This window comes from Mastigoproctus giganteus, chromosome 12, assembly GCF_048544385.1.
Source record: "Mastigoproctus giganteus isolate SK-2022 chromosome 12, ASM4854438v1, whole genome shotgun sequence".
Lineage (NCBI taxonomy): Eukaryota > Metazoa > Arthropoda > Arachnida > Uropygi > Thelyphonidae > Mastigoproctus > Mastigoproctus giganteus.
Genome location: NC_143586.1, coordinates 60299060 through 60313561, shown reverse-complemented (window position 1 = coordinate 60313561; position 14502 = coordinate 60299060). Strand labels below are relative to the sequence as shown.

Genomic DNA, 14502 nt, shown 5'->3' with positions numbered 1-14502 from the left:
GAAAGTTAAAATCCCCCATTACAAGACATTCTGATTTACTAGCCCATTCTATTTCAATGCTCAGAGAATTCATATCTGACTGCACAATTACCTTGGGTCTTTTTCAAATTCCACTACCGTGAGTGTAGTACCACAGATCTGGTATGTTAATCTGAGATTACTGCTACCCATATGCAGTACCTTGCATTTGTCAATGTTAAACTTCAACTTCCATTTCTCAGCCCATCTGTCCAAATTTTTTTTGATCATGTTGCAGTAGCATACTGGCATTACTGTCATTCACCATCCTGTCAACCTTTGTATCATCTGCAGACATTAAGCCACATATACCTTCATCAATATCATTAATAAATATAGAAAACAACAATGGACCCAGCATTGAACCATGGGGGACTCCACTAATAACATTAGCCCATAAAGAGCAGTGTCCATTGATAACCACTTTCTGTCTTGTCCCACTCAATCATCAATTCATCCATACTAGTAACTTGTCCTTAATGTCACACTGTTCCTATGACAGCCTTTCATGTGCAACAGTACCAAAAGCTTTCCTTAAATCCAAATTTATTATATCAAAATTGTTTTTTTCATCCAGTTCCTTTGTTACTGTATCATAGTATCCACTCAGATTAGTCAAGACACGATCTGCCCTTAGAAATCCATGCTGTGACTGCAGTATAACTGCATTCCTGTTCAGATGGTCCTCCATTATTTCTTTAACCAATGGCGCCATTATTTTCTCTGGAACAGAAGCTAAGCTAACAGGTCTATACTTACTCCTGTCACCATTTGATTTCCCCTTTGTGAATTGGGGGGGGGGATACATTCATATATCCAGTCCACAGGGACCTCCCCAAAATCCAAAGATGCTCTCATAATTTGCTAAGGATTTGCTTATTTCCTCTGCTGCCTCCCTCAATATGATTGGATAGATTCCACTCACCCTAGATGCCTTTTTTATGTTTAGCGTAAAAATATTCTCTTCCAATTTCCTCTCAGTTATCACAAAATCATTTAGCTTTCTCTCTCTCTTAGAGTTTGATAAACTTTGGCACCTCTTCCTTACAGAATTCCTCACGTGTGACTGTAGATGTAAAAATATCTGTTTTGTTTGTCAGCAACCTGAGCAGGCTCATCAACAGTTAAACAATCAGTATCAAGTAGACCAATGTAAAACGCCTTCATTTTACTGTTAACATAAATAAGAAGTCTGGACTTCTTATTTATCTTGCCAGAGATCTCTTGTAATCTGCCGTATCTTGCCTAACCTCTTTTGTTGCTTTATTACAGACTAGTTTATGTCTACCATAGGCTTCTATATCACTTAATTTATATGCATCCCATGCATTTTTCTTCTTTGCCATAGATCTCATCAGTTTATCTGACATCTATTTAGGTCTAAGCCTTGAACAGTATTTCTTAGTTGGTATGAATTAATAAATTAATTATTTATATTCTAAACTATTTTATTGTGGTATTTTTTAGTTCTGTTTCCTTTGCTATGTCACTTCCATGGCTTTGAAAACATTTCAAAGTGTAGTATAGTTTGTCAGAAACCTGAGCAGGATCATCAACAGTTAAACAGTCGATATCAAGTAGACCAATGTAAAACCCCTTCATTGTACTGTTAACATAAATAAGCCTGCATTCTTTGCCAGAGACCTCTTGTAATCTGCCATATCTTGCCTAACCTCTTTTGTTGCTTGACTACAGACTAGTTTATATCTACCATAGGCTTTTCTTGATATTTCACAGTCTTGGATCCACATTCCTGTAGTGGGTTCTAAATTTATTCCTTTTAGTTCTTAATTTGTTATTTTTGGCTTTTGCTTTTTGTATTTATATTTAAATTTTATGGTTTGTCAGAAAACCTTTGCTCTTATACCTCTTCTGTTGGAATTATTAGACCTATTGTTATTTTCCTTTTTAATTTTATATTATGGCTATATTAGTCTCTGCTGATTTGCACAAAACTGTATATATGCATTTTTTCAATTTTAGTACTAGTGTTAACAAAAAAAGCACTTAATTTCTCTGTTTCTTCCAATTATCTCCAAACCTTTCTTAAATTTATTCAAGCTATACAAGATTAGGTTCAAAATTTATTCCAGCAATTTACTCCTCTTTCACTGATTACAAATATCCACACATCTGTTCTGTGCCACCCTTTTTCAATTTAAATTCATGCCACCTTGTGTGTTTTCATTTCAGAAAGAGTAAAGTTTCCATGAGCATTAATTTACTTAACCGTTTCAAAGCCTTACACACTTCAGTTATGTTGCCACAAGTGCCTTGTTTCTGGAGATGGAAGTTTATAGAATCTCAGTCTCTCTTGGTAAGAATATCCTTATGTGTAAGACTAACCTTGTTGCTCTTCTTTACATTTCTTACAACAGATCTGTGTCCTTCCTAAAATGAGGAAGGGTCACAGAATTCCTGACTTCTATGCAGTATTCTTGATGTGGCCTCTTTGTTCCTGGTGACAAAGTTTCTGTATATCATTGACAGAACCCTATTGGCTGTCCTATCAGCTTGTTTGCACTGCCCAGAGAATTTCATGTCAGCTGGTGCAATTAACTCTAGTTCTTTATTACCACTTTGGTTTGAAACTACCCAAATGGTAGTATCAAATGTTATTCCGGGATTTACTACCCAGATGTTAAACCTCATTTTGTTGACATTTTACCCTGCCTCATGTACAACTCTAAATTTTCATTTAAAATCTCTCTCTTTCTCTCTCTCTCTCTCTCTCTCTCTCTCTCTCTCTCTCATGAAATTTTACTTGATTCATAGGAAAACTACCCTTGACAAAAATTTTCCCAAAAAAATGCATGCAATATTCGTGGCAGCAATGGCCAGCTTAATGTTATTGTATCATTTTTAAATATTTATATAATTAATTACAAAAATAAGCAAATATGTGCAAATAAATGCTTAAAACTATACCTTTAGTGCACGCTACATTTCATAAGCACAAAGAAAAAACTTCAAAAAATAACCTTAATTGATTGTATGTCTAATTTAAATATATATCTTAATCATACAGTAATAATGATTCTCAATGTCTTTGGAGTTTAGTACAATTCTAAAGCTGTTGCACTGAAATCTAAAGTTGCTATAGTGTTTTTTCTGAGCAAAACATTCTTTTGTATTTGTATACTTCATTAGATCATGAGTGATCATGATCTGATACCTTCCATATTTACTGTATATTGCAGTAAAGATATTATTTTAAAATCTTATTGTTAAAAAAAGCTATAAATTTTGTTGTAACCCCAGAGTAATGTATCAACTGAGTGATGCTACACTCAGGGGTGGTAAAGAATGAAAAAGACCTGGGGGTAATTGTGCAGTCAGATATGAAGTTTTCTGAGCAATGCAGACAGTCTGAAAGAGTAGCTCATAGTGTCTTGTCAATGATAAACAGTAATTTTTCTAGCAGGGATAAGGAGGTAATTATCCCCTTGTATAAGGCAATGGTCAGGCCAAACCTTGAGTTCTATATACAGGTCTGGAGGCCTCATTTTAGGAAGGATGTAGAGCTGCTGGAACTAGTATAGAGAAGGGCAATGAGATTGGTGAATGGAACAAATGGTTGCTCTTACAAAGAAAGGCTTAAGTTCTGCAAATTGCAGTGTCTGGAGACTAGGTACCTGTGAGGTGATTTGATTGAGGTGTTTATGGTCTTGAGTAGTTCAAGCAAGCTCAGTATTTGGAGTTAATGGATGGGTGAATATTTTATTTATTTATTTTTTTTTTGGCTGATATTATATAAGCTTGCTTTCTTGCATCATATGCATCTTCTAATGCCAATGCTAATATCGGTTCAAAGGTTTAATTAGTGCCATCCATATATCATAAGAATTCTTTTTGTTGTGTATTTTATGTACACTAGTAGATAAAAAAAACTTTCTTTTGTTGTAAACAAACTTATTTTTATGTTATTTAATGTTATGAAACCATAAAAATATTTATCTGTATTTATGAACTTAATAGTAAAATAAATTTTACATAGAGTGTTCATATGATATGAATGAAAACATGCCAAAAAACAGATTATCTCATGTGAGAGTTGATTGCTGCTCTTGTTACTGCTCCATTTATGAACTGTATTTATGCATTTATCAACTGTATTTATAAACTTAATAGTAAAATCTATTTGACATACAGTGTTCATATAATATGTATGAAAAATGTGAGAGATTATTGCTGCTGTTTTTACTGCTCCATGATGATTTTGGATTTACACTTAAAATCTAAAAAAATTTTAGATTTTTAAAAATTTGAATTTTTTTTTATTATAAATTTATGCTCTTAATATAACGCCTGTTTTATTGAAAATTATCCATGAAAATAATGCACTTTTATTAGAAGAGGTATAAATTTTTAAATTTAACTGAAATCCTTTATATTTCAGTTATTTTATTAAAATGATTATAAAATAATTATAAAAAACAACAACAAAAATTTAAACTAAATTGCTTATTCAGTTGTCACAAATGAGGAAATAATAGAAAGCATACTGAATCGGATTTTAGTCTCCAGATTTTGCATTATTAATTAAGTGTGCTTATTTAAATTTTATGGCATCAGTAATTGTAAGATATTTTATTATTATTTTTTTTACATTAAGTGATAAGTCAATGTTTTCATTTGTTCATTTTTATAGATATTATGGCTGTACCTGTGAACAATATCCATATGGTTGTTGCCAAGATAAATACACACCAGCCAGGGGACCAGAATTTGATGGTTGCTTTTGTAATCGAATGTTATTTGGGTGTTGTGCAGATGGTGTAACTCCAGCCTTAGGTCTACATGAAGAAGGTTGCAGCTGTGAAACTACCTTACATGGGTGCTGTCCTGACAGGAAGACAGTGGCTCCAAGTGCTGATTTTGTGGGATGCCCATGTAACACATTGCCCTTTGGCTGTTGTCCAGATGGGCTCACTCCTGCACGTTCTCTTGATTACACTGGTTGCCCTTGTGAAAGTTTTCCATTTGGTTGTTGTCCAGATAGACGTACTCCTGCTAGGGGTACTCACTATGAAGGGTGTCCTTGTGCCTCTACACCATATAGATGTTGTCCAGATGGCATTACAGCTGCTCATGGTCATAATTTTGAGGGATGTCCAGAGGTGATTGTGTTGCCTGATACCAAGGAAACTGGAGGTAAACACATATATATTATAATCTTGAAGAATATATATTATAGTATTCAAGAAAGAAGGCAGTGGTTATATAGAATTATCAGAAATTCCAATAGTGACAGAAAGTTTTTTTGCAATAAAGTAAAGGAATTGGTTACATTTTAATGCAGGTATTGTAATATCTTAAAAAATTTCTACATTGTGGTATATTTGTCTGTCTTGTTGTCATGGAGAACTTGTGTTCCCATTAACAGTGACTAGCTTGGTCTTGCTGCTCACTTTAGAAACAACATTATCCACTAGTTGACCTAAAATTATCTCTATCATTTTTAATTGAATAACATTTCCAAGGAAGCAGTTGAATAACATTTCCAAGGAAGCAATTGAATAACATTTCCATTATTCATTAAAAACTTAAGGCACCACCTTAATCACCTTTGTTAAAATGTAATCCTCATTGCTTTACTTTATTGCTGCAAAGGACCCACACCATCTACCACCAGAGTTTAATATTCACTTTACTTTTTCAGAAATTAACTTGGAAGTTAATCAGAAGTTTTTCTTCTGCAAACTACTTGGCTTCTCATTTAGTCTCAATACATTTATTCATTGCTTCAACTTGATGTTGCCTATAGAGGCCACCTACTGAAGATCTGGAAAGACTTGCAACAGCTGTTGTACTGGTGCCTTGAGTGTTTAATAAATAATGGATTCACCTCCTTGGTGATGTTATTTGATTTAAAATGATGTTAGTGAAGTGTGCAACAAGTCAAAGCTTGTTGCTGTCAATGGAGGGAACATAGCTTTGCCATGACTGCAAGATAGACAACTATAATGCAGTGAAGCATTTTTTATCAGATTAAAAAGTATTTTTATAATGGCATCAGTATAATAATTATAGTGGCATCTGAATAATATATATTTCTATCCAAAATAATGAAAGAAAACTCATTTTTAACTTTCACTAAAGCGGGACAATGTTCAAGAAGCATTACATGAATAAGATACCCCAACCCCAATTCAGATTTTCTTCCATGAAGGGATAAATCAATAATGGTGTGTTGTCAATGTCATCAAACATGTTAGGACATATCTTATATGTGGATTTTGGTCTTTGGTTGGTAGTCTCCATCTTTGGCATCGCCATTACTTATTATAATAACACTAGCCAACACGATTTTTACCTCCAGGAACTTAAATGCTGTTTTTAACCAATTTTTATGCTTAGATTTTTGAAAATCACCATGATAATTTCACATCAAGCCACAGTTATTAAATATAGAGGGAGTTACGTTTTATCAAAATATGCCAATTTCGCATAATTTAGCCAGTAATGTATGACATACTGATTTATTTTAACAGATATAAGCTAATTCTCTTAATTTTATCAATCGATTCTGGCCTCGATTTTCTTGTGATAAACAATCCTACTCTACCTATGGTTTTTAGGTTCAAATTCCGATGTAACAATTTACAATTCGAAGAAAGCACACTTAGCGTTTTTGGCGAGGATTTTTGTAGTCTGTGCCAAGGTTTTCCACGTATTAACTGATTGTGACACATTCACAGGGTTGTAAATCTATCCTCCAAACATAAACAGCCCCTCGAGAGTTGGAGGGTGTGCCCCACAACCCTTTTAGTGGCAGTAAAATAATTTCCGGCTCTATCTGCCGATTCACAAATATTTTCCCTTTCAGTGTTTTCACACGAGTAGAACTAGTAAGTTGCCACATCTGTGTACTACATGCTGATAAAAATTGAATTTGTGTTATTTTTATATTGTAGTGTTCAAAACTGAATTTGCATTTTCAGAAATTTATTTAGTGCTACAATGAATAAGGTGACACATAGGAAGTGTATCAATCATCCAGACAATTTTTGTTATGTTTGTGGACGATTTACCCCAAAGACTGAATGGAAAAATATCTATGACATTACTTCAGATTTTATTTCAGATGTAAAATTGGTGATCAAGACAAACCTTGGGTGCCTCACAAGTGTTGTATTACCTGCATGACAAACCTTAGGAAGTGGTTACATGGCAAACTCAAAGCATTACCTTTTGCAGTACCTGTGGTTTGGCAAGAGCCATCTAACCACATTAATGATTGCTATTTTTGTATGACAAATATATCTCGTATGTCTAAAAAAAGTAAACACTATGATTTATCCAAATATACCTTCTGCAATTCGGCTCATTCCACACAGTGACATTTTGCCAGTACCAGTGCCCCCTAAAAACTTGGGATAACAGTAGTGGGGAAGATAATAGTGATCAAGTTCAAGTTGAGAATTCCCCAGAAGTGTTCACTTCACAAGATGTCAACTATGAGCCAGTACGTTCAGGTAATGAGGTACAATGAAATAAGATGAGTTGAATGATTTGGTTCGAGACTTAGATTTGCAAAAAAACAAACAAACTGAACTGTTAGGTTCTAGGTTACAGCAGTGAAATATACTTGCAGCAGGAACAAAGATTTCAGTGTTTCAAAAAAGACATGAAAATGTTTTGGAAATATTTTGCTATGGAGGACAGTATGTGTTTTTGCAAAGACATTGTTGGACTTCTGAAAGATCTAAGTGTCGTGCATAAGTCATATGAATGGCATTTATTCATAAATGCTTAAAAATTAAGTTTAAAAGCAGCTCTGCTTCTTTGGCAACAAATTTCCATCAGTTCCTGTGTTTCATTCAGCTGGAATTAAAGAAAGTCATGAAAGTATGTCTAAGGTCCTACATGCCATAAAATACCAGGATTATGGTTGGAACGTATGCAGTGATCTTAAGGTCATTGGTTTGCTTCTTGATTTGCAGGGGGTTTCACAAAATTTTTTTTGTGTTTGTGGGACAACCGTGCGACAGAATAACATTGTGCAACATAATGACACAAGTAATTACAGATCTGTTAGTTTAACTTCTGTTACGGGCAAAATAATAGAGTCAGTGGTTAAAGATGCATTGCAGGATCATCTAGACAAGACTGCAGTAATAATCCATAGTGACAACTTTGACTGGATACTGTGATGTGGTTACAAAGGAACTGGATGCAAAAAAAAAACAATTTTGATATCATATACTTGGATTTCAGAAAAGCTTTTGACACTGTTATGCCTGGTAGACTACTGTACAAATTGGAGAAGTATGGTATTAAGAGTAAGTTGCTATAATGGATAAAAGGGTGTTTGAGTGGGAGAAGACAGAGAGTGGTAATCAGTAGACTCTGCTCTTTGTGGACTAATGTTATCAGTGAAGTCCCCCAGGGTTTGGTTATGGGCTCAGTGTTGTTTTGTATATTTATCAGTGATATTGATGAAGGTATATCAGACTTAATGTCAAAGTTTGCAGATGATACAAAGGTTGGTAGGGTTGTTAATGACAGTGCGCTAATGCAACAGGATCTAGAACATTTCAGCAGATGGGCTGAGAAGTGGCAACTGAAGTTTAACATTGAAAAATGCAAAGTACTGCTTATGGGTAGAAGTGACCCCAGAGAAACATACCAACCATGTGGCACTCCACTTAGGGTGGTAGAAATTGAAAAAGACCTGGGAGTAATTGTGCAGTCAGATATATAGCTCAGACACAGCATGGTTCTGATAAGGGGAAATCTTGTCTGACCAATTTGATTGGATACTATGATGTGGTCACAAAGGAACTGGATGCAGGGAATAACGTTGATATCATATATTTGGATCTTAGAAAGGCTTTTGATACTGTTGCACATGGAAGACTGCTGCACAATTTGGAGCAGTGTGGCATTTGAGGCAAATTGCTGCTATCGATAAAGGGATGGTTGAGTGGAAGAAGACAGAGAGTGGTAATCAATGGGGTGCCTCTGTAGCCAGGTGGGCAGGAGCAGCAGTGCGTAGCACACATTTCTTGATTAGACCGGGGTTCAAGCCCATGACCACCAAATATGGAGGATGCGGAAAGGTCAGGGAATGACCACCGCATATCCCCGGAGCAATATGGCCTTAGTTGCTAATGCTCCTAAAAACTAAAATAACAAATAACATTACAGGTAATCAACGGACACTGCTCTTCGTGGACTAATGTTATTAGTGGAGTCCCTCAGGGTTCAGTGTTGGGTCCATTGTTGTTTTCTGTATTTATTAATGATATTGATGATGGTATATCAGGCTTAATGTCCAAGTTTGCAGACGATACTAAGATTGGCAGGGTTGTTAATGCAACTAATGACAGTATGCTGCTGCAACAGGATCTAGAAAAATTGAGCAGATGGGCTGAGAGGTGGTGACTAAAGTTTAACATTGACAAATGTAAAGTGCTGCTTATGGGAAGCAGTAACCACAGAGTAACGTATTAACTGTGTAGTACTACACTGACAGTGGTAGAGAATGAAAAGGACCTGTGGGTAATTGTGCAGGCAGATATGAAGTTTTCTGAACAGTGCAGATGGTCTGCAAGAGTAGCTCATGGTGTCTTGTCAATGATATATACAGGAATTTTTCTAGCATGGATAAGGAGGTGATTATCCCCTTGTATGAGGCAATGGTTAGGCTATACCTTGAGTACTGTATAAGGTCTGTAGGCCTCATTTTAGGAATGATGTAGAGCTGCTGGAGCGAGTGCAGAGAAAGGCTTAAGTTTTGCAAATTACAGTGTCTGGAGACTAGGCACCTGTGAGGTGATCTGATTGAGGTGTATAAAGTCTTGAATGGTTTGAGCATTCTCAGTGCTGATGGGATTCTTCCTCTTGCTCAGAATAATTGTCTGAGAGGGCATAAATTCAAATCGAGGAAAGACAGTTGTAGGATAGATGGACAGAAGTTTGCCTTTAGCCAGTGTGTGTGGTTGATTGCTGGAACAAACTTCCATCTGTCATTGTAGACATTGATAGCTTAAATAGATTCAAGGCAGAATAGACAAACAATTGGAGTGAGTGGATGGGTGAAATTAGAAGATTTGTTTTTATTCTGGCTGATGCTATATAAGCTTGCTTTCTTGAATCATGTGCCTTTACTAATGCTAATGCTAATGCTTATATTTGTCGATGTTAAACTTCAATTGCCATTTCTCAGCCCAAGTGCCTAATTTTTGTAGACCTTGTTGCAGTAGCACACTGTCATTACTGCCATTAAACACCATGCCAACCTTCATATCATCTGAAAATTTAGCCATTACGCCTATACCTTCAGCCTATATTATACTGATATACCTTCATCAGTATCATTAAGAAATAAAGAAAACAACAGTGGGCCCACTAAACATTAAAAATAGCACACTAAACAAAAGTCTTCTGGAACTGCCACTAGGTAGAAAGAAAACAAAAACAGGCCCAGCATCAAACCCTAAGGGAATCCAGTGATAACATTAGTCCACGAAGAGTAGTGCTCATTGATAACAACTCTCTGTTTTCTCCCACTCAATCATCCCTTTATTCATAGCAGTAACTTGCCCTTAATGTCACACTGCTCCAATTTGTACAGCATTAAATTATGTGCAGCAGCATCAAAAGCTTTGATACTCCTTTGTCGTTGCATCATTAGTATCTAATCAAATTGGTCAGACAAGGTCGCCCCTTGACAAACCCATTCTGTGACTGAAGTATAACTGCACTCATGTCTAGATGGCCCTTCATTACTTCTTTAACCAGTGACTCCATTATTTTCCCTGGAACAGAAGTTAAGCTAACAGGTCTGTAATTACTCATGTCACTCTTTGATCCCCCTTTATGAAGTGAAGTTACATTTGCATATCTCCAGTCCACGAGGACTTCCCTGAATCCAAAGATACTCTCATAATTATAAATAAGGGTTTGTTTATCTCCTTTGCTGCCTCTCTTAATATAATTGGATAGAGTTCATCCTGCCCAGGTGCTTTTCTTACATTTAACTTTAGCAATTTCTCTTCAGTTTCCTCTTGGTTATTTTAAAATCCTATATCTCCTTTATATAGTTTGAAAAAACCTCTGGCCTCCATTCCCCCTAAAGAATTCCTCATGTGTGAATGTAGATGCAAAATACTTATTTAGCTTGTCAGTATCTTGAGCAGCATCATCAGCAGTTGAACCATCAATATCAAGTGGACCTATGTGATTCATCCCCTTCCTTCTAGTGTTTACACTAGAAAGGAAATCTTTTGCTATTTTTCTTTGCATCCTTTGCCAAAAATTTCTCATAATTTGCCCTAGCTTGCATAATTTCCTTTGTGACTTGATTACAGACTAACTAATAATTTATATGCATCCCATCCATTTTTCCAATTCATCCATAATTATTCCAATTATGGCATTATAACGTAAATTTTAATAGAAACATATGTTACATAATATTCATCTTGAAATCATCTGCATCTCGAAACTTCATGTTGTACCTTATTAAATTCCCATCCTTAATATTTGTTTCCTTCTTCTTCATTCATTTTGTCATGTGATATTACTTGCTAGCAGACAAGTAGTAGCAGTCACCAAAGATTTAAGAAAAATTTGTGGAAGAAAAAGTTAAAATTGGGAAAATTCTATCCATTAATATTTCCAGTTCAGCAGTAGAAAATCTTTGTCCAGCTTGCATAGAACTAGTGTTCTGTAAACCTAGTGTAACATAGTTTGAGAACTACTGGACTAAAATATTAATTAAATGGGAAATCAAAACTAACAGTGCCCTCCACAATGGAGAATGCATGTACCACAAAACTGTTGACCCAACATCATTAATTGCTGTTTAAAGTTTATTTGGGCCATTGTTCAAAATTTGGAAGCTGAGAATCAGTGCAATTAGTAATAGTATTAATGGAGACAAATTATGCAAGGAAGCAAGTTTATACAACATCAGCCAAAAAAAAACTGCCCACATCACCTGTTCATCCCCTCTAATAGCTTGTCTAGTTTTTCTTTGAATTATTGGGATGACACACTTCCACTACACCAGATGGAAGCTATTCCAACAATCACCATCTTGCTAAAGGCAAACTTACACACATCAATCCTACAATAATCTTATCAATTTGAATTTATACCCTCTTGTGTGCAGCCTGAACAAGAAGCATAGTGCTGTCCTTTCTTGAATTAAGTGCAATGTAAATTTGTAGCAATAATTTTATCTTAATAAAAAATAAATGAAAGCTCACATCAATAATATGTCTTGCACATGTCGTTTCTTGCAGTTTTTTTGAGCATTATGTGTGGCCAAAGTAATTCATAGTAGAAGATCATGTGACTTATTAAAATGGTTGGATTAGCAGAAGAAAGTCACTGAGTACATGGTGCAGACAATCAACTGCTGAAGGATCTGACTCCTAATGCACTAACACATTTTATGTACCACAGCTAGAGCTTGCTACTGACGTTTCTGATGAATTATCCCTTTTTTTCCCTGCTTTCCCTCGACAAATATTTTATCAAAGGACTTGATTAATTTACAAGTTCAATAAAAATTTTATATAGAAAACAAATTCAAATTGTTTTAGACTGATGTATTCAAAACAACAAAAACTGGAAAAATGATGGAAATATATAGAATGTATCAGATTTCATTAAAATGTGAAAAATATTAATGATATCATGAAATCAATGTGGAAGTCCTGGCTTTGACATGTGCTTAGTCCTAATGATATATGCACATAATTCATATTGGTGGTGGTTATTAAAACAAAGCAAAAAAATATAATATAGTAGTAGTAGTAGTAGTAGTGGCATGTGATGCAAGAAAGCAAATGTATGAGCTTATGCAGCATCAGCCAAAAAAAAAAAAAAAAAATCACACCATTCCCTCCAAATGCCTGTCCAGTTCCTCCTTAAATTTATTCAACCTATCAACTTCCACAACGACAGATGGAAGTTTGTTCCAGCAATTAACCACCCGGTGGCTAAAGGCAAATTTCCACACATCTATTCTACTTCTGTCCTTTCTTAATTTGAATTTATGCCCCCTTAGGTTCGTAATCTGAACAAGTGGAAGGATCCCATCAGAATTCAGCGTGCTGAACCCATTCAAGGCCTTATACACCTCAATCAGATCACCGCACAGGTGCCTAGTCTCCAGCCACTGCAATTTGCAGAACTTAAGCCTCTCTTGATAAGAGAATCCCTTCATTCCCCTCACCAATCTTGTTGCCCTTCTCTGTACACACTCAAGTAAATCTACATCCTTCCTAAAATGAGACTTCCAGACCTGTACGCAGTACTCAAGGCGTGGCCTGACCATTGCCTTATACAGAGGGATAATCACCTCCTTTTCCCTGCTAGCAAAATTCCTATATATCATTGACAAAACCCCAAGACCTGCCCTGGCAGCCTGTCTGCATTGCTCAGAAAACTTCATATCTGCCTGCACAATTACTCCCAGGTCTTTTTCATTTTCTACCACCTTAAGTGTAGTACCACACAGTTGGTACGTTTCTCTGGGGTTACTTCTACCCATATGCAGTACTTTGCATTTGTCAAGATTAAACTTCAGTTGCCACTTCTTAGCCCATCTGCCCAAATTATCTAGATCCTGTTGCAGTAGCACACTGCCATTACTGTCATTAACAACCCTGCCAACCTTTGTATCATCTGCAAACTTTGACATTAAGCCTGATATACCTTCATCAATATCATTGATAAATATACAAAACAACACAACAGTGGACCTAACACCGAACCCTGTGGGACTCCACTAATAACATTAGTCCAAGAAGAGCAGCACTCATTGATTACCACCCTCTGTCTTCTCGCACTTAACCATTCTTTTATCCATTGTAGCAACTTACCATTAATACTATTCTGCTCCAATTTGTACAATAGTCTTCCATGCGCAACAGTGTCAAAAGCTTTCCTGAAATCCAAATATATGATATCAAAATTATTTTTTGCATCCAGTTCCTTTGTAACCACATCATAATATCCTATGAAATTTGTCAGACAAGACTTTCCCTTAACAAACCCATGCTGTGTCTGAATTATTGCTGCAGTCTTGTCTAGATGATCCTGCAATGCATCCTTAACCAGCGACTCCATTATTTTACCTGGAACAGAAGTTAAACTAACTGGTCTGTAATTACTCGTGTCACTCTCCGATCCCCCTTTGTGAATTGGGGATACATTTGCACATCTCCAGTCCATGGGAACCTCCCCTGAGTCCAAGGAATCGCTCATAATTATGGCTAAGGGTTTGCTTAGTTGCTTTGCCGCCTCCTTTAATATAACTGGATAGATCCCATCCACCCCAGGTGCTTTTCTTACGTTTAACTTCAACAGTTTCTCTTCCACTTTGCTCTCAGTTATTACAAAAATCATTAAGTATCCTGCTACAATTTGATAACCTTCTGCCATTTTCAAACCTTAATAATTCCTCACGTGTGAATGTAGATGCAAAACACTCATTCAGTTTGTTTGCTATCTGAGCAGGAT

The 14502-nt window shown here is 35.8% G+C and overlaps 1 protein-coding gene across 2 annotated transcripts in view; it reads left to right on the top strand.

Moving 5' to 3' along the window:
* Window positions 1-14502, top strand: part of LOC150077096 (papilin-like) — a 724323-nt gene that overhangs the window by 435841 nt on the left and 273980 nt on the right. For both annotated transcript variants that reach the window (XM_090386252.1, XM_090386253.1), the window contains exon 19: window positions 4670-5172. In XM_090386252.1, coding sequence (XP_090242378.1) covers window positions 4670-5172 — 503 coding nt within the window. The remainder of the gene's footprint in view (window positions 1-4669; window positions 5173-14502) is intronic.